We start from the raw sequence: 21,456 nt of genomic DNA, 5'->3' as shown, positions 1-21,456 counted from the left end.
CAACCCCTTGGGCACTGGTGGTGATCTCCCTGGCTGTGGGAGCTGCCAGACCATGCAAAAGGCAGCAAACTGCATCAGGACTGCCACAGTGGTTGGTGGTCCAGGTTGAGCTGCTGGCATTGGCATACCAGCCACGCTCCTCACTCCTGTCGCTGGCTGTCGCAGCCAACTTCAGTGGGATCCGGAAACTGTCTCAACATCTCTCCTTCAGGAGCCTGTTTGATGGACCTTTTCCATCTTCCGCCTGTGCTTGGAGGAGAACAGAAGATGGGAAGTGCAGTGCTCCCCTGGCATTACTGAGAGGAGTGGATGGATGCCTGGCAGCATGCGGGTCCTGGCCTCTCTGCTGGGCTTTGTTTAAGCATGATACAGTGGATCCAGTCTGGGAACACCTCTGGCTTATTGTCACGGCAGCAGAGTGTTCATGTTCAGGCAGACAGGAAGTGCAGCCAAAGGACAATGGATGGACAGATGTGGCTCCTGAGTGCAGGAAGTACACTCAGGAGCCACATGGATGATCTTTAAAACATAATTCCTCCCTACTAATTGATGTGGATAAAATATATAAAAATATCATTAAATTTGTACCTTGTGTTACTTGTAAAAATTTGTAGCTGCATATTCTATTTTATAATGGCTTTTTATTCCTGTGTTTTGCATTATAGCTGTAAGGTGATACACTGAATTTGTCTGTGACATTGCTTGCTTCATTGTAAGCATGAAAATGTGCAGGCTGCAGACTATCATTCTTGATTTTGGAAAATGACATATTTAATTTATGCACAAGAAAAATCTGCAGGTATTAAGAGCTCTTTGTGAGTGCTCTTTGTGGACAATCATGTAGGAAGTGTGAACAGACACCTTCCACTTGTGAGACAGTGCAGAGCAGCCATGCTGCTGATGGAGTGAGCTCCATCCTCCACAGTCTTTTTCTCTCCTTTGCTTGTAGTAAATCCAGCCTTGTCATATCTTAGGGGTTCTGCTTGAATGTTTTCTACAAATTTGCATTTTAGGAGGAACAGCATCTCTGTTTGGGAGTTCTCTGCATTTCCCGGGAGCTCTGCCTGGATCTTTGGCAGTGCAGGAGTGGAAGGCTTCTTCCCCCAGGGAGAGCTTGCTGGGATGCAGCAGTGCTCTTCGTACTTCTCAGCTGGGCTTATCATGTGGGTTGGATGTAGGTGAGCTCTTCGCCACTTTTATCTTCTCTGGATAAGTTTCCCAGACAGTCATTTGTGAAGAATTCAAGGTGTTAGGTTGAAAAATTGCTTTGCAGTTCTAAGCTTGCAGGGAAAGATGAGTTTTGACTGACAACAATAGAATAGTCCATATTTTTCTTATCAAACGCCAGTTCCTTGGGAGAGTAGAAGTTTGTCAGCCTCTTCCAGGTCTTCACAGGCTTGAGCTGTTGCAGGGTGTGCAATGCCAGGTGTGCAAACTTCCTGCTGGCTCCTACAGATCTGTTTCCTGCTCTGTTTTTTGCTGCACTTTGCTCCATAAGGACAGCAAGTCACAGAATCCCAGAATGGTTTGGGTTGGGAGGGACCTTAAACCCTATTTCATTCTACGCCCTGCCATGGGCAGGGACACCTTCTCCTATCCCAGGTTGCACCAAGCCCCAGGAGCTTGGACACTGGCCTTGGACACTTCCAGGGATCCAGGGGCAGCCACAGCTTCTTTGGGCAACCTGTGCCATGGCCTCACCACTCTCACAGGGAACAATTTTTTCCCAATATTCAATCTAACCCTGTCCTCTGTCAGTGAGAAGACATCAATCCTTGTCCCAGTGGTCACTCCTTGCATAGACCTTGTTGGGCTGCTTGTCCTACCACCACGTTTCCTTTGACTGTCAAATTTCTGTCTCCCAGTATTTTTCAAAGCTGTAAATACTCTCCCAGCTGTTCATAACCAGTGGCCAGTTTAGCATTTCCAAAGGTACACAGAACATAGTTTCATCTGTAACCTGCATTAGTCCTTGTCTCCTAAGCATAGCTAGAAATTATTTTTTGAAAGAAGTGATGAAAAGTTGTGTTATGACATGGTATGGAAGTAGGTATAAACTATGTTAAAATTGCTTCAATGAGCATTTAAAAATGTACTTTGAACTGGCAGTACATGATATAAAGTGCATGTCTCCAAAGATTGCTGCTGAACACAGCTTACAGAAATAGATTAGGAAAACAATCAGTTTCTTGCAATCATTTGTTAAAGAACTTGTAATGACTTACGTAATTACTGTAGTTATACCTCCCCTAATTATTATAGAAACTACAGAAATACAAGCCCATTCCTACATCATGCAGCAGATGGCTGAGGGGTCCTGTGGACCCAGGGACTTGTCCAGATGTCACAGTCTGCTGTGGCCTCAGCAGCCATGGGGGGATGCACCTTCCCACTGTCTGTGGGCCGGGCTTGGGGCTTCTGCTCTGTTTTGCTTAGCATCTTCCTTCTAACCTCCATCTCCACCCTGTGGTGCAAGGGGCTATCACTGACATAATTTTTAGTTTTTGAAATGTAAAACTGCATCAGAAGGGCAATCACCAAACCTGCAGAGGTTCCATCGGTCCCTTCAGCCACTGTTCTTGAGTGGAATCTGACATGGCTAGTGCCCGTGCGCATCACTGTGGCTCCTTGAGGGTGTTGTGTGGAGGCTGAACTGACAGCTCCCAGACTAGGAACAGTCAGGATAACAGCTCATGCTGCTCCACACGTCGCTGTCTCCTGTATGCTGGGACCCCCACTGGGGTGGGCACATCTGCACAGCCAGCTGTGCTGCATCCCTGCAGCATCGTGGGAGACAGTCCACCTGAATCCCCTCCACCACTGCAGCCCTCGCTGGGGCTGCTGGGCAGCAGAACAAGCCCAGCCCTGCTCCTGGATGCTCTGACATTTGGGTACCCCTTCAGCCCTGGGGCACTGCCAGGCCCAGGAACGGATGGTGTTCCAGAGCAGCATCCTGCACGGCGTGAGCAAAGTCCACCCTGCTGGTAGCCTGGACAGGTGCACAAGCAATCCAGCTCCACTCAGTGGCACTATTTGCACAAGTGTTTGCTCAGATGTATAGGATGTCAGGTTCACAAGCACTGAAGCTGCCAAGGTGTGAGGTCCCACCAGGCCTTTGTTGTGCATGGGATGGGGGAGATGGCAGGGCTTTCCTAGGAGATAAATAACAAAATTTCCATATGGCAATTGCAGGATTAAATAACTATAGGAAGAGGAGAGCTGTAATGTCATAGGAAATTTTTTCTGTTAAATCAAACCTCCTTTGTTGGTCATACCCATAACCAGCTTTGTGGTGTGGCTTTGCAGCTGTGGAGCTGCACCCTGGGTGTGCATCAACACTGCAGGATGACACCTCGTGAGTGCACTGGCACGGCTCCAGCTCATCCATCCTGTGGGTGTACAACCTGGCTTCAGCTCGTACATCAGGGAGGACCTCCAGCTGTCCTAGACGGCAGAGAAAAATGTTCTAACAGTGGAGAGGAGCTCACTCACTCCTCAAAGAAACCCCAGAAGTGGCTGGTTGGTGATAAAGGTGCTAATCTCTCTGCTGCTGAGTGTTTTAGGAAGAGCAGCACTGACAGGCCAATGAGAGGGCTCAGCTCCTTCCGTCTTGCTGCTTCTATTCCCCAGAGCCAGTGCAAATTTGGTGCTGGGCCTGCAGGGACTGGCCAGCTGTACCCTGTGTGCAGACAGGTGCTGCTGAGAGGGGTGTGGTGTGATGAGGTCTTACCTCAGGGAGCCAGGGAGATGCAGCCTGGTCTGTGCTACTGTGCATGTGGTGAAGGCAACCTGCCAAGAGTCAGGGACCTTGCTTTTGCTGCTGACTGGGCTAAGTGCAGCTGGGACCAAGATGCAGCAGAGTCCAAATGACCCTTGTCTCCAAGAAGTGCCAGGGGACTCTGCAGGAGCAAAGGGCAGGAGGGAGGCCAGGCTGGGGGCAAATGGGATGCCCCCAGGCTGGCCGTGCATTGAAGTCGCAGGTGGGACATCAGTGAAGACCACTGGCCACCCAGTGCTAGCCACAGGTGTGGTGAGCCCTGGTCAGCCCTGTGCTTGTGGGGTGTGTGGGTGTGCTGGCAGTGCCCAGTCAGGACCATCCCCAGTACAGTCTGCTGTGTACTGGCAGCATGTACAGCTTCTGCTGCACATGAGAGCTGGGGCCAGATGGCCACCAAACCACTGATGTCCCTGTTTGTCCAAGCACTGATCAGAGGGCAGGGGGCTTGAGCCATTTGGGTTCCTCATGTCCTCACACCATCCTGACTGCAAAATTGGTAAAATACATGTAAAAACAGAATGCAAAGGTGGGAGTGTTCAGCAGCACTCCCCAGACTTTTCCCAAGCCCAGAGGCAGGACAATGTGCTGTCATCAGCAGATGTGAGTCTATGTGTCTCCAGAAGGAACTGAGCTGGTCCAAGTATATCTAACAGGTCAAGGCTTGAAATGAAGAAGCAATAAGCCACTGAAATGGTACTATCACCGAAACATGATTGATCAATTGAATTCTATCAGAGACAGTGGGCAGTGAGATTAACTCAGGCCTGATGGGTTCAATGAGTTAAAGCATGATGTTCATTTCAGCTTCATTTCACCAGTCTTTGCTTGTGAAATTGGTCAATCAATAGAGGTTGAAGATCATACATATATATATTGGTGACCACCTTATAGGGAATATAATCTAGCGTAGTCAGCTCCTGACTCCGGCTACCTTCAATGGGTAATGGAGACAGAGAAGAGACTCTATCAGTGCCACTGAAATGGCCTGATATCTTCTCCAAATGAAAAGTATTTTTGGATCTCTGATGATTTATCTTTTTTTCCCCCCTCTTTCTCACTTTGATCTATGGTAAAACCTATACCCATCTTTGTGAAATGTAATGATTTCTTTAGAAAATATTTGCACAGTGCTCAGCTAGATACACTTCAAAATACAAAGCTTTTTAGTGATACTGTTCTTTAAAAAAACCCCAGTGCTTAGAAAACTCAAATAGTGTAAATACAAAGATCTCTTACCACATATGCAGTCCTAAAACTAATGCTTTGCTGGGAAGAGCATGAGGCAGCTGTCTGTCAAATGCACACAATCCTGAGAAGGTGGTAAGAAAATTCAGCTTACTTTTTAAACAAAACCTTCCATGTTGTAATTAAACAGACTCTATCTTCTCTGGACTAACTTACAGGCATGCTATGGAAACAAATCACCTTTTTGCCTCCTGGTAATATTTCATTTGCTTCATAATGTTTTAAATGTGGTTAATAACATCCTCCCTTAATTAGCCTGCATTTCCCTATAAGGTGGTGTAATTAGGTATGATAACAGGTAATGAAGTTGGACAGTACAAATTAGAGACAGAAATCATGTTCTTTATGAATGTGAACTGTTCATGGTACTAGCTATTCACTTCCTGATTCACCCTGTAAAACCATATTGTTCCAAAAAAAACCCTAAACCCAACCCGAAAATCAGTAGATTCCTTTTGACTTCAGACAGATCACTTCAGGAGATGCACACTTCATGGCACATCTTTATTATTAATAACACTGGAAATATTATTCCAGCTGGATTTGGGGACGGCATCCATTTCTCAGCTGTTGTTGCCTCACTGAGACTCTCAAGTGGCCCTGCACCAGCGCAGGGTCTGTCTCACACTATAACACAGTACTTAAATAGAATCATAAACCAGTTTGGACTGGAAGGAACCTTAAAGATCATTTTGTTCCTACTCCCTGCCATGGGATTTCTATATTTTGGTCTTGTTTTAATACTACGCCCTAGGGCTTTTAAACATGCTCTAATGTTTTGTGAAGATATGGTCAAGGGTCTTTTTTTCTTCCTATTTTGGTCCTTAGTCTTAAAAACAGTATTTTAAATCAAGTGAGTTGTATAGTGAGTATCACCAAAATTCTTGTTTAGCCATATTTAGGAAGTTCAAATATTCTCCTGCCATTCCAGAAAGCGTGTCACGGATGAGTATTTAACCCTAGAATTGTGTTAAAAAATGTAACACATCCAGACCTGCCATAATGGCCCAAGGAGAGCTCACACCTCCCCTCCTTCAGCACCTGTCCCACCTGCTCCAGCAGCCACCCTGCCAGTCTGATCCAAGTCCTTCCTGAGCATCCCACCCTGCTCAGGACACTGATTCAGTTTCCCACAAGTGCACACCCGTGGGATGGCTGCTCCATTTTCAAACACGATGAGATCTCATTATACACCTGAACTCTGGGTGTACAAACAGTGCATAGACTGTACTGGCATCACCAAGAACATTTTCCAGGTCATGTCATATCTTGTATCATTTCACTCCCTTTCATCATACCCTTTATCATAAAAGCGCATAAAGCTTTAACTTTGATGCCAAACTCTGAATAAACTTATCCTTGCACTTCACAAAAGCCATCATCATCTAGTCTCGATAAAATTGCATGACTTTCTCTAAACAGTTAAACATGAAGTTGTCACCAAAACCGCTGATCTGAAATAGAGAAGGAAGTTTCCAGCATTAATTGCTTACATCAAATGCCTGTTCAGCATAAGCACTATTCTGCTTCAGTTCAGCGTTAGAAACCGAGGTTGAAAACTGTATTTCCCTGTGTTGGTCCCCCAGTCTGACAGTTCTGCCTTATAGCAGTCCAGTTCTCTGGATAGACAGGATATTTTGCAAAATCCATTTGTGCTGAAGGATGATCTCAAATCAATAGTCCCTTGTGAAAAATTTTGTCCAATGTGCATCACCCATGTTACTGATGGCTGGTACGTGTTTGTGGACAAAACTGATGTCTACAGCAGCAGGGTGTTTTTGCACAGATCACTTCTGTCAGACCACCTCTATACTTGCCATCAAAAAACTTGATGTAGCATCTGCCAGAGGAGATCTGGGTCATGTTATTCCTCTGCAGACTTCTTGGATGTAAGCCACTGCAGCATTCGTGGAAATCTTGCCATTAAGGATGCATTTGAATTCTACTCCTCAAAACTATTCTGGCAGAAAGATTCTGTTTTTAAAACATTTCCTCCTTCTGTCTAGTCTGATGTTGCCATCTGGAGAAGAAATCTGATATTTACTGTTGTTCTTGGAGTTCCACCTCCTGGAGTTCTGGGAATACTGCAGACCTCAGCTTTTAGTTGCATAAAAGATACGTTTCCAGCACTGACAGGTGAAGGAAAAGTAGGAAACCACTGTGAATCTGCAAAAAGCAAATTGAAACAAGCCCCTGTATTGCAAAAGTCTTTTCAGACTGCCAATCTAAACATTTTTCAAACTTGTCTTGTGGCTTTTCAGCTATGGGCTGTCACTTATGACTTCTGCTGAAACTCTCTGCCAAAGGGAAAAGGTAGGAAAACGTGCCTTGGAGCCCAGGCTTGCAACCTGCTGGTAAACCCAGGAAATACTGAGTGAATTGGAGTGTCAGAACAGTGCCTTGGATCAGGCCTTTTTGAGGGTGTTGCAGTGGTAACTCAGCCCAGGGATGTCCCACTTCTGTACAATGCAGGCTGTGTTTTGGGAATGCCTGAGCAGTGCTGCTGGTGATGCTTCACAGAGAGTCTGTGTTTCCCAACATGGGTACTCCCATAGCTCAGAGCTCAGCACAGGATGGAGCTGAGCAGGATTTGCAGGTAGCACAGAAAGGGGACAGAGTGTATGGGTGCTAACTGAAGTTTACCGTGACTGTCATTATCCTCCTGTGTCCTCCTGCACGCAAACCATGAACCAGATAGGTTTTCAGGTAGTGCAGTAAAAGTGATGAAGGAAGAAATGGGACCATTATCCTTTGCCCTGCCTTTAAATTATATGTGAAATCATTGGTGGGTTGAGGGTTGGCTGTCCAGTGTGTTTTCCAGTGATACGTAACCTCTCTCAAGGTCTTCATGACATCACCATAGTCATCATGGCTAGGCTTTGCGAACGAAGATTTGGGAAGGCTCTATCCACATTTGCTACAGGCACGTTGGTGGCTTATGAGGCCAATACGTGACAGACATATCCGATTACATAAGGCACAGCAGAAAGACTCCTTAGGTGGTATATTCTGCAATACACGGTTCTTTCTGCGTTGCCTTTTTTCCTCGAGAGTGATCCTGCGTGTGTTCTCAAAGGAGACAGCTGCGTTATAGATGGCGTGTCTCCAGGCCTCCGGATTTGAGGCCAGAGTAGACCAGTTATGGTGATCAATATGGCCAAGGCTGAGATGTTGTTTCAGGGAGTCCTTGTATCTTTTCTTTGGGGCTCCTCCCATGTGGCAGCCGGTGGCAAGTTCACCATAGAGCAGGATCTTAGGGAGGCGGTGGTTGGTCCTTCATCCTGGAGACGTGTCCTGCCCATTGCAGCTGTGTTCTCAGCAACATGGCCTCTATACTGGTGACTACTGTTTGTTCTAGAACAGATGTATTGATCACATAATCTGACCAGTGGATGTTTAAGATTGAACGGAGGCAGTGTTGATGGAAGCGTTCTAGGAGACGCAGGTGGTGGCGGTGGATGACCCATGATTCGGAACCATATAAGAGAGTAGACAGCACTATGGCTTTGTAAACACCGATCTTGGTGCTTTTCTTCAAGTGTTTATTACGCCATACTCTTTTGTGGAGTTTTCCAAAAGCACTGTATGCCTTTGCTAACCTGTTGTCTGTCTCCCCGTCACTCTCACCATCCGAGGAGATGAGGCTGCCTAGGTAATTAAACTGTTGGACTGATTTGAGCTCTGATTGGCCAATGGTGATGTGGGGATGATGGGGGACTTCCTGAGGTGCAGGTTGATGGAGGACCTCTGTCTTCTTTAAGCTGACTTCCAGCCCAAAGAGCTCAGCAGCCTCAGCAAAGCAGGATGTTAAACGCTGCAGAGCTGCTTCTGTGTGGGCAACAAGGGCAGCGTCATCAGCATAAAGCAGCTCCCGGACAAGATGGTTTAAGGTCTTGGTGTGGGCCTTCAGTCGCCTTAGATTGAATAGACTTCCATCAGTACGGTATCGAATGTAGATCCCGTCCTGATCATCGAGGTCTGCTGTGGCCCTTTGGAGCATCATGCTAAAGAACACGGTGAATAGGGTAGGAGCGAGAACACAGCCTTGTTTCACACCATTCTTAATTAAAAAGGGCTCAGAAAGTGTGTTGCCATATCTGACTTGGCCATGCTGATCCTCATGGAGTGAGATGATCATTTTAAGGAACTTGGGGGGACAACCTAAACGTTCCAAAATCTGCCACAGACCTTTTCTGCTCACAGTATCAAAGGCCTTGGTGAGGTCGACAAAGGTTACATAGAAACCTTTGTTCTGTTCCCTACACTTCTCTTGCAGTTGTCTGAGGACAAATACCACGTCTGTGGTGCTCCTGTTGGCTCTGAAACCACACTGACTTTCAGGAAGGATTCCTTCTGCTATAGTGGGTATTAGTCTGTTCAAGAGTATTCTTGCCAGGATTTTGCCAGCAATGGAGAGCAGAGTAATACCACGATAGTTTGAGCAATCTGATTTAATACCTTTCTTCTTATACAAGGTGATGATGACTGCATCACGAAGGTCTGATGGTAGTTTGCCTAGTTCCCAACAGCACACCAAAAACTAGTGAAATTTAGCATGGAGTGCAAGGCCCCCATGTTTCCAGATTTCAGGTGGAATTCCATCAACCCCAGCTGCCTTGCCGATTTTCACCTGCTGTATGGCCTTGAGGGTTTCTCCTAAAGTGGGGGCAGTATCCAATTCATACTTTACTGGTTGTTGTGTGATGGACTGAATTGCTGAATCTTGGACTACACGGTTGGTACTGAAGAGAGTCTGAAAGTGTTCAGACCATCGATTCTGAATGGAGGTTTTATCTGTTAGAAGGGTTTGACCATCAGCACTGAGTAGAGGACTTTGTACCTGGTATGTAGGCCCGTATGCTGTTTTCAAGGCCTCATAGAAACCTTTGTGATCACCTGTATCTGCACATAATTGAATACCCACGTCTATTCAAGGGACAAAATGTGACACTGTTCTATAGACCTCATCACTGACATGACTACTTACTCTTCCTCTTCTCTCTCATCTTTGAAAGGTATTCAGGAATCTCCAGTGCCAAATGGCCATTCTCTCCCAAGCAGAGATTTTCTTCGGAAACAGATGCGAGGAGACCTTTTCACCCAGCAGCAGCTGGAAGTGTTGGATCGTGTCTTCGAGAGGCAACATTATTCCGACATTTTCACAGCAACTGAGCCCATCAAGCCAGAGCAGGTACTATTGCAAGTATTTCATGTTTTCCTGATATGCTTCCTGCTGGCAGAGGTCTGTTTGGTGGACATCACCAAAGGCTACTCAGTTTCAGTAGACAATCACAGAAAAACAGGTGTGTTGTCAAGCTCATCTCAGCCAAGTGCATGTTAACCATGAAAGTCTATAAAAAAATAAAGGAAAACACTCATTCAGCAAACATTAGCAAATGTTTGGGTATGAAATTATGCCTGATCTCGACCAGTTGCATCAAATGAGCCTTTAAAGAGCATCACAGCTTCTAATGTTTTTGTTAGATCAAAAGCAGGCATTGCAGATAAAAAGAGGAAGACTTGCAAAACCCAGTGCCTAATTTTGGTTCCTAGTTATCATGACTGTGGGCACAAATCAGATTTTTGTATCCAGAAATGGCTTATTAGGAGTGTAACTGGCCATTTGCTGAGAGAAACACCCATTAGCATGTGAAGGTAAATTAGTTGCACCTACAGATCAGCAGTGTGTTTGAGGAGGACTTGGCACTAATATTTTGGGAAAGTTCCATTTGTGCAGGCATGATGCAGAAGCACACGCAAAAACTGATGAGCCACATCTCTGTGTTCTTCTTCTTGGGTAGCAGTATTTAATTCAGCTGCTGAAAAGGAGGTAGAAATTAATATACTGCTGTCAGCACTGGTATTGGTCTAGCTTGCTACTCAATGATGTATTCAGCTTTTTGTCTTCAGGGTTCTTAATAACAGATGTGCTTTTTAGCAAGGTGGATGGACTCCTCTAACTGCAGCCAAACACTGATTCCCTTTGGAGGAATCTGTACTTTTGAGGGCCACTGGAGATTCTCTCATGGCAGATTACTACCATCATGGATCCACTCAAGGAATGTGTATTAGCATACATTTAAAAAAAAAAATTACTTACGCTGAAAGTCCTATGGTAGAGTAGAAATTCCTCATGCCTTTAGGCTCACATTTATTATTTCATTCATAGAGACATTTACTTTTCACCAGCTTCTGCTGGTTTTCTGGCTTCCCTGATTCACACATGCTGAGAAACTCTGCAGATCTGAACTTGAGCTGAAAAAAGATGGGAAGCCAAGCCATCATTTTCTCTGGAAGGTGAAGTGGCCTTCATGTGCCACTAGATGGTGGTTATCCCATCCAAAGTATTAGATCTGTCCCTGCAAAACTTTTACGGGCCCAAATAGTCATTGCAAAGAGAGCAACGATGGGAGAGGACTGTGTATTTTTTTCTGTGTTCTGGATCCCCTGAGTCATGGACAGCTGTAGCTCATGGGAGACAGTCCAGCAGCGAGTGAACATTTATCCAGATATAAAATTTTCCTTTTTTTTTATAGGAAGAATGGGAGATTTGAATAAGGATGTTGCTGAAGTGTTATCCCATTTATCAAATTTGGGATGTATGACTGTTGGTGGAGCAGGGATCTTCCCAGGCCCATGTAAGGAGCTGTGACTAGAACAGCTCTGAGCAACCGGATTATTAAAATTGGAGATATGCTGCTATCAGTTTGGAGAACAGGGTACTCTCTGAATGCTCTGGGAAGTCAAATAAGATGCTAAGAAATGTGACACTATGAGATTCAAAAGATGCTTTGCAGAAGCATCTTGCTTAGGCATTTTTGCATTTGATTACAAGAGAAATTTGTAGTTGTTTGCTTTCATATAGCTTGGAGCATGGTCATTTGCTTTTGGAAGGCTGGACCATGGTCAAGGGCTTGTGGTTGTTTGGGGTCAGCTTCTGCTTTCTGATGGTGTGTGAACTATAACTTTCAATGTGAGCAGATGTGTAAGACTTGCTGTGTTTCACAGGGTCACAGCTATGAACCCTAGCTGTTACCAAAACAGTCATGTCTTACCTCCTTGGTAAGTCAAGCAAAGCTGTCATGATGCTTAACCAAAGCAGAGAAGCTGTCTGCATCAATTAGTAAGGCTGAAGAAATCAATGAGAAAGAAAATACTGAGAACATTAATGATGTGCCTTGGAAAACCACAGTTGTCCTTGCAATAGATTGCTGTAGTAAAGCAAGGTCTGCCTGTGACATCAAGCTGTCCAGAGTGCTGCTGGACTCCTAAGTGATGCTGTAGGAGCTAAATCAGTGGTGGATGTATGGAACCCTGAGCTATTTCCGTAGAGGAAAATATGGAAAAGATGCTCCTCCCCGTAGAGACAGAATGTGGGGAGAAGACTGGTAGGAGCTGCTGACCCACTGTTTGTCCATTTTATTAGAAATTTGATCCAGTAGCAGCCATCTGAATATCAATAATTTTGCACAAAAACTTGTTGATGTTCCAGTGCTGTTCACCTGAGGAGGGCTCCAGGTATTTTACTGGAAGAAGTTAGTCTCTAGACAAGGTAGTTCCCTTTTTCTTCCTGATTTTGCCTCCTCTCCAAGTCTTCCTCCTCATTTGTCTGCTGGGGGAAGGCCCTTGGCCATGGTCAAGAGGAAGAGGTCCCTCCTGCACAGCACAATGTTTGCAGTCTCATCATGCTTGGTCTCCAGCTGCAGACTTGCCTCTGCTGCCCAAAGTCTTCCTTTGAACAAAATTTCTGGACAAAATTTGTCCTTGCCTTTTGGAAAATGTCCGTTCTTCCTCATGTATAGGTAGATGGACCGAGGTCTGTGTGGGAGTGCTTGCTCACAGCTTCCAAACCCTTTGTTTTGAGTACTTCCTTCACTTTACTGTCTTTACATTTCCCTCAGCTCATTTGTATAAAATGGAAGCTCTTGAGTTATTTCTCACCTCAAGACATGTTGTGCTTTCCATAAACATCGTAAGAGTTTTCACATCTGCTGTAAGCTGTGCTGCCTGTGGAGAGACCCACAGGGAATGGATGCTTGTCTTTGGGGAAGAGCTCATACCATGTTGAGAGAGAAGGCAACCACTGGACAGTGACAGGAAAATAAAGCATTAGACAGTTCTTGGACAGAAATGGTGACAACTGTGTGTGCTGGGTGAGGTGGGGATCCTATGGTGTGTTCCTACCATTAAAAACTCCATCGTATGGTGTGCGTTGGGGGGCAGAAGTGAGACATCCCCTGTTACCTGCCTCACTTTGCAACCTGACAGCCAGTGGTGCAGTTGGGCACATGTAGGTGTGTGCTCTGCAGCACTGCATGTGTGGAGCATAAGAAACATCTGACAGCAGGGGAATTCCAGCAGCTGGGACCTGGAGAATTAAGGTCTTCTGTGCAAACAGCATCAAGTCCTTTCGTGTCTATATACTGTGGGGAGAAAACACAGCATAAAGTCAGTACTCTAGAATTACCCTGACCCACTTCCCCCGGCAGAGTCCTGCTATAAATTTGAATTCTTATGTAGAATGAATGGCTTTCCCTCATGCTTGTGCCCTTTTGTACTCATTTTTTGCAAACAGCCTGTGATCAATTTGCACTGGCTGCATATGTTCATGGAAAACTAATTTCACGTGTTTCTGGGCACTGGTCTGGAAATGCACATAGTGGTGTGTTTGCAATGTCAGTGTTGCACTGCCATTCTGTACATGGCTGCTGCCCACCACTTCCACACAGCTCTTCCATCAGCCGGGATGAAGCCCACAACTTGAATTCAACGTAATTTTCAGGTCCTGGAGAAGAACCTTCACAGCATTTACCTCTGGGCTGGCAGCAGCTCCCGTTCTCGCTGTGCTTCTCTGTGTGTGTGTATGTTTGTGTATGGGCCTTACTGATCCTCAGTGTGTCAGCTCTGTGGTGAAGTCCCCTTGCCCACAGGGAAGGCTGTTGTGTTGCTGGCACAGGCTGCACCCCAGTTGTCCTTGGAGCAAACCATACTGACACAAAGAGTGGCTTTTCCCCGCTGGCCCTGGAGTTGTGCTGTGGCAGACTGACACACTCCAGCCTGGCCCCTGCCGCAGGCAAAACCCCACCATTCCTGGTCACTGCAGTGACAATTCAGATTTTATTCAGAACAGGCACTCATCCTGTGCGCAGAGCTGCAACATTGAGTTGCAAAATTTTCCAATGCCTATAGTTCATTAAGAGCTGGAGGAACTAGAGGCACTGGCTGTACTCTGCAAACCCTGAGCCTGGCTGTGAGGGTGATTGTCCTCCAATGGCTTCCTTTGATTCCAACCAGAAGGATGGAAAAGCTCTTCCCAGCACCCCTGAGAAGCTGCCCTGGGCTGGCTGAGCCTGTGGCATCCATTGTGTGTACTGTTTACATTCCCCAGGGCAAAGCACAGACAGGAGATGTTCCTGGAGGCCAAGGCCCAGGAAAGTCAAGAAGAGACAGGGGCTTCAGGCATGGGAGGCTGGACAGGTTCAGGAAAGCCCCATCAAGGTGGGAAGGGGGCTTGTGGATGAATGTGCTTGTGGCAGCTGTGAGAGCAGCATTAACACCTCTAAGGAGAAAAATACAGGGTGACGGATATACAGCCAGATTGGCTCAACTGAGAGTCAGTGCATTAATTTCCTCAGAATAAAGAAGAGAATTATTCATGCTGGATTTCTGTCCACAACACAAATGGACTCTTGTACTTCAGCTTCACACATGGTCCAGTTGAATACTCATTGCAGCCAAGAGGAATATTTATACTGACTTCAACAAACTTTAGAACAGGGCCATAATGAGACATAACATAATGTGACCAAATTCAACACTATGTAGGTCACCTGACATAGAAGAGAACTTATTGCTGCTAATAGCAGATAATTCCCAGGCCCTTCCTAGGGATTTAGCACTAGTTTTTTTAGTTTGCTTTTAGCTAGAACTAAACCGAATATCTTTTTTCAGATAAATTTCTGTATAAAATGTAGATATGTTGGGGTCTGGCAGAAACCAGTAACCTGGCAAACATATAGTAACATGTGTTTGTGATATGGAATGCAAGTAAACATGGATCTAGGGATAAGCATAGGCAGATGGAATTTGGATAACTAAGAGAATTCTGACAGCTAAGGAACCCCTTAAAATTACTTATGAGTTGGAAAAGTCAAAGAATTGCATGAAGTTGAAACCTGATTCAGAGAGATTTATGACGAAGGAGTTCTCTGGACTGACAAAGAGAGGGGCATAAAGCCCTTTTGAAAATCTTCAAGTTTTGCTTTCCTATCAAGTATGCTTTGGCTTTGAAAGAGGAATCTTAGGATTTTTTTGCTCCGAAGAGCTGTGCTGTATGATCTGTTCGCAGGAATGCAGCTCCTGATAGCACAGAGATGCACAATCCTCCTCACAGTACTAGAGTCTGATCTTCAGGAATAACAAGGAAAATCCCAGTAAAGCCAGAAAGTACAATCTGTTTGTATTTTAAGTGGACTCACTCAGTCCCCAAGTGCAGTTACTGAAGAAGCAGAAGGAAGGAATGAACCTGGTGGAAGGTGTCCCTGCCCATGGCAGGAGGCTGAAACGAGATGATCTTTAAGGTCACTCCCAACCAATCATGTGCCATAATTCTATGAACTGTGGAACAATATGCATGGTCCTGTTCCCTGGAGTGTGAGAAATAGGTTTGTCCTGGGAAACCCTTGGCCCTACAGAGGCTGCCGAGGATCTGAAAATACTCTGACACTTGTATTAGAAATGCAGAGCTAATATTTGCTTGTGTCTTCCCAAAACTTCATGTAGTCCAGTAATAGTGAAAATTATGAAACTAACTCATCATTTGTTTGAACAACCAGATCTTTTCTTGACCTGCCACCTGTAGAAATGATTTGAGCATTCCAAGGTAGGCTCTTAACTGTGGCTGCATTGCACGGTGTGCTAAATGAAAAGCAAAATTAAAAAGGAAAACAAAACAACACAGGGTTCAATAAATGTACACAAGTACTAAAACTGAGAAAAAATAAAAACAGAGGAAGAGGAGAAGTGGAGTCCAGCATTGCTCTGCCAGCTCTGCAGGCAGTTCCTCAGTGCAGGCAGGAGTTTGACTGGCAGCAGGTGGGAAGCCCCCTGTGCCATGCTGGAACACACCTGCAGCCCTGTCGGGGTGGCAGCAGGTCGAGGTGATGACTGGATGTTGCAGGATACAGGACGAGTCTGTGGGTGACTGCATTATGCCCATGCTATTCCTCAGGCTGCCCCAGTGGCAGCCAGTCCCTCATCCTGCACCAGTGGAGACTGGCTGGCATCAGCAGCTGGGTGGGCTGCCCTGGCTGCTGGTGCCGGTGCCAGGGTGGGCTGCGGGCTGCCAGTGGGGCCTGCCTGCTCCCCTCCATTCTGCTGGCTCTCTACCTGAAGAAAAGGGCAGGAGAGGGTGAGTGCTGGCAGCGCACAGAGGAGCAGGGAGCCAGAGTGGTTCTGTGGGTTTTATGGCTGAAACCTCTTCTGTAATCAGGGCTGCGACTTTATTGGTGGGAGGGAAAAAACCCCACTCTAAAAGCCAGGCTAGGAGAGCACATCAGGAGACAAAAAACCTTCCCATATTTACCCTCAGTAGACTATCAAACAACACCAGGCTATTAATTTGGCTTTTGAGTCTTCACTAAAGCCCATAAAAGCACACAGTTGTCAAATGGAGTTCGTTTTAATTTCCTTTCAATCACAGTAAATTATTCAGGTGATAAATCAGCTGGGGCAGCCTCCTGGCTGTAATAGAAACCCTAATTCCTGGCTAATTATCCAGCCCATTGCTGCCAGCAGATCAATACCCCTACCGAATGGAAAGGGCGCAGGGTCTGGGCAGGCAGGGTGATGGAGGGACAGCAGCTGGGAGGACAGGCATCCATGACCCCTGGCCTGCACAGGGATGGGGGGGGGGGGTAAGCTGTGCTCCTGCTGGTTGGCAGGACATGGGACTGGCCTCCTGCTGCAGTTGTTATGTTGATTCCCTGAGTGCTGGGCTTTGCTGCTGGTCCTCATGACAAGTCATGTTAGGGGGGTTCAGGGGGTGTGGGAATGAGCTGCTCCCACCCTGGGGAGAGCATGTGTGTGCTGCAGGGGTTTCCCTGCACCTGGTGCTGCTCAGTTCTGCTGGCTGGTTGTTAAAATTAAAAGAAATGGGGAGAGTGTCCTTAGAGCACTGCTCAGGAGGAAATCTCAGGCTGGCAACATTTTTTCCTTGCCCAGTAGAACCTTTCAATAATGGTAAAATCTAAAGAGATAAAAAAAAAAAGATGAGAGGACCAGCGCTCAACCATAACTTGGAGCATTTCACTGGGACAGAGAAGCAGATTTTTTGAGATGACAGTAGCACTTACACCCATCTCCCTCCATGAGCTGCTCCATGCACAAAACTCCAAGATTATGCTGCCAACTGTGGTCTCCAGTTTCACCATCATCAGGTTATTCTGCAAAGCTGTCTGATAGAGTTTCTTTGTCTGCTGCAGAGGCTGAAGTCTCCTCGGGACAGAGTCTCTTCTCTGAGCCCCATGTTCCTCCATTGCACTGCTGGGAATGGGGAAGGATGCACCACCTTCTCTTTCGGCTCTGCTCATTTTAGATTGAAAAAGGAGATAGAAACCTTCCATGGTGTTTCTTCCTGCTGAAAATCAACTTTCTTTTTTTTTGAGTAGAAACGTTTTTCTTTTAGAATAGCAGCAGAAAGCACAGCTCCCTGGGCCAACACCTCTCCTTTGCATTCCTACTGCTCTGCCCTCCCTTACGAGCATTTTTTTGTGCGTGAATGTCTGAAGACTGCACAGAATTCCTCACATGTGCTGCCTTGTTGTGACATGTCATGTTGGCTGGTGACAGTCACAGCAGAGTCCTTTGTATGACATCTGGTATTCTGTGTGAGAGTGGGGCTGTGGAGGCAGGGAGTTTTCTGGGAAAGGAGCATGACAGAAGCCATGTATCCAGCTAACGTCTTCCTGCATCAGCATCATCTTTGTGAAGAGCACCCTGCAGCTTGCAGGGACAGCTGAGGCTGTCTGAGAGGGATGGAATTGAAACAGCTGGTCTTTGAGTAAGTAAAAGAGATGAGAAGAAGCCCTAGTGGGCTAATCCAAGGGTTGCCTGCTCTCCTGTCCGGCAGAGAGAGGGAGATATTCTGTGCCCCACTAAAGCCCAATGCCCCTTCCCAAGGGTTTCTCCCCACAGAATTGTGTGGTGACCAGCTTTCCCACTTTGTCTGGAATCGGTGGGCAGCCTGAGTTTGGGATTTCTCCTGCAGGCTTTCCCAGAAGGAGACTGGGAACATTTCCTGTGGTCTGCAATGCTGTGGGAGAATGATCCTGCCGAGGAAAAGCTGCTGCCAGAGGACAGAGCTGGGGGTTCTCTGCACTCATCCTGCTGTGCTGACAATCAGCATAATGAGACCAAGCTGGGGAAGAGCAGCAGCACATGGTCTTGGGGATTTCAGGGTGAATTTGAGTGACTGGAGCTCTCCCAGTGCCTGTTACTTTGTTAGGGAAGCCTCAGCACTGGTTGAGGCTGATGCAAATGCTGTTTACCTCTGAGTCTGCTGCGTTGGGTTTGCTGGGCCTCATACCCCAACTCACATGGCTCTATCTAGGGACTACCTCTGACTCCAGTGGGGCCAAATGAGAGTACTTTTCCTATAGAGTCATCCTTGTAATCTCCTCCCTTTGACCCATCAGGGAGGGGGAATCCCAAAATACCCAGGTAAACATCTCCTTTGGGAATTGCAGTGCATTCCTGGTTTTAAGCATCCCTTTTCTTTCCTCCTGACTGCTCTCAAATGTGACTATATGTGAAAATACAAATTCACAAGCTAAAGGAAAGGCCAGCCTTGCTGTGCCTCATGCTCTCACACCTCCTTTGTCCTTGTCTCTTTTTTTCCTTGCTCTGTGCACAGTGGGGGGGATGTCTTTTCCCCTGGACAGGCTCCCCACATTGTGCACAGGCTCATGCAGAGTAGGTGCCAGTGACATGTGAGAGGATTGGCAGCTGGCAAGGGCAGACCATTCTCCCCTGTTCTGGAAGCTTCTCAGGGACTGAGATGCCATTGAGGAGGAGTGTGGTGTGCTTTTTTCCCTGAGAATCTGGGTAACAGTGTTTGGAAATTGCAGACATTACTGTTGGGTAATGCTGGAAGGGGGTGCTTTTCCAGTCACCAAGTTTTATCTCAGCACCTTCCATCAGCTTTACATCCAGAGCTTAATGATGACATGGAACACAACATCTTCCAAAGGCAGCAGGTGGTTTCCTCCAGGGATTTTCCGTGGCTTCTAAGTGTGATAGAGAGGTGGAAAATTCAAGAAAAGATTTTCCCACTTGTTATCTTGACAGAAGTGTTCACATTTCTTTGAAATTTGGGAACTGGCGTTAAGTAATTGCGTATTTGTTCATTGTGTGTTTTGCAATAATTTTTTTTTTTTTTCAGTTTAGACAGAGAAACCACATCTTTCACCAATATCAGACAATGTCATGTTACGGCACTAGTTGGCCAATTATGTCAGAGAAAAATTGACCGACCTTCTTATGTCTGTGTTAGCCCTGCAAGACAGGGACAAATCTGTGAGTAAACATATTTGCCCATTGATTTAATTAGTGCCTGGCCAAGTCACATTATATTTGAGGGAAAGGATTTGCAGCAGCATTCAAAGAATGGAACAAGACTTCTCTACTTAGTCTCCAGTAAATGTTTGGATCCCACAGGCTTTGACAAGTTTCAAGTACAATTTCCAGCCTTTGGTTTGGAAATCACTGCTATTTTACACTAATTCTGTGGCCTTTCTCTAAACCTGTCCATCATTTTATAATTGACAATGATGGGAGTATGCTTCCCTGAAGAACTTGTTGTGCTAAAACATCTCAGAAGGAGCCAGGCTCTTTAAGGGTGTGCGTGGTGGAAGCATAAGAGAAAGGGGTATGAACTGACATAGGAGAGGCTCTGCAAGGCCCAAGGGGACAGTTCTTCCCACCTGGGCAGTCAGACAGGGCAGAGTTTGCCCTCAGAAATTGTGCAGTCTCCATCTGTGGTGTTTTCAAGACCAAGCTGAATAAACCCCTGACTGGCCTGGCCTGACTCCATAGCTGGCCTTGCTTTGAGGGGCCTCTGAAACTTCCTTCCAACCTGGATCATCCCATGATCTGGCTGTCCAGCCACCTTGTTCATTCCAACTGTTATGGTGTGACTTAGGGAAACTTTGGTATGGTTATAATGGAAAGTGTGAAAAGTGTGGTTGAGGTGGACAAGCAGCACCTGTTCACTCACTATGTGGGATGAGGTGGAGCATGCAACGCCCAGAAGCCTGAGAAACTTGCTTATCCAAATGCTTAATTTTCAGAAGAATGCCATAGTTTTGGGTAGCCCTTTTTTAGGAGGTGGTTGAATGAAACAACCTACAATAGTGTCTGAATGGCAAAAAGCAATTGTAGAGCTAAGCTACTTCCAGACAAGAGAGATAGCTTCAAAATTCCTCTCTGCTTCTATGAACAGTGATTACTTAAAAACCTGGTGGCAGCAGAATTTCTCAAAATGGAAAAAAAAAAGGAAATCTGAAAGGAGGGAACTTGTGTGCTAAGACAGAAGATTAATATGTAGGAGCATGGTTTCAGCTCTGCTCCTCTCCCCTTGAAAGGGTAATGGAATAAGAGCAACCTTGGAGAGGCCAACGTCCTCTGCAAAGCCCCCTCCAGGCTCAGGACTGACCTCAGGTCCAAGTCAGCCCAGACAAGTCACATACAGAGACACATCGAGAGGGCTTGGGGAGAAGGAGGTACTGTAGGAGATGGGTGCATTCCTGGAATGGGAGCTGTGGAGTGAAGCCAGGCAGAAGAATCACACTTGTCTGATGCTATGTTAGACTTACAGTATTTCACTGGTTATTAGGACCTCTCTAAATAATTGAAACACAGGATTAAGTAACAGAATAAGTTATGGTACACAAGAAATTGTCATCAGGCTACATGGCTGATGAATGGTTTTCAGGCATTGCCAAACTGCGAGGCTCTGTACCAGTGGAGGTTTTGCTGAGGGCACTGATCCCACATCTGTTTTTGTTTGAATGTTTCCTGTCTTGTTCTTGTGACTGGGGGGGAAATTTTGAAAATATAATGCCAAATACCCTTCTGACATAAGAACCCAATCTGCTGTTGGGATGGGAGAGGTGCTCAGGTCATACTAGTGGTGGATTCCTTTCTGTTTGCTTCATACTGTTTGCTCGTGCTGATGTTCCACTCTCTGTGTGGTGCCCAGGCTTCTTCTGATGTTTTAATGGCAAAATAGTGATTATTATAACAGCAGCATGCCTGGCTGAACCTGTCTTTTCAGAGAATGTTTTGATAAAAGCTGAAATGTTTCACTAAAACCTGTAATCTTCGATAATTTTTCTGTGTAGAAGGTCCTCCCCGGAGACTGTCACGATACCGGG

The 21,456-nt window shown here is 46.0% G+C and overlaps 1 protein-coding gene across 4 annotated transcripts in view; it reads left to right on the top strand.

Annotated features, from left to right (window-relative positions):
- Window positions 1–21,456, top strand: part of PAX5 (paired box 5) — a 124,623-nt gene that overhangs the window by 33,491 nt on the left and 69,676 nt on the right. For all 4 annotated transcript variants that reach the window (XM_051777532.1, XM_051777531.1, XM_051777533.1 and 1 more), the window contains exon 6: window positions 10,039–10,214. In XM_051777532.1, coding sequence (XP_051633492.1) covers window positions 10,039–10,214 — 176 coding nt within the window. The remainder of the gene's footprint in view (window positions 1–10,038; window positions 10,215–21,456) is intronic.

This window comes from Manacus candei, unplaced genomic scaffold (genome assembly GCF_025592945.1).
Source record: "Manacus candei isolate 608988 ecotype Guabito, Panama unplaced genomic scaffold, ASM2559294v1 h1tg000010l, whole genome shotgun sequence".
NCBI classification, from domain to species: domain Eukaryota; kingdom Metazoa; phylum Chordata; class Aves; order Passeriformes; family Pipridae; genus Manacus; species Manacus candei.
Note: the sequence above shows the minus strand (reverse complement) of the source record. Positions and strands in the feature narration are given on the sequence as shown.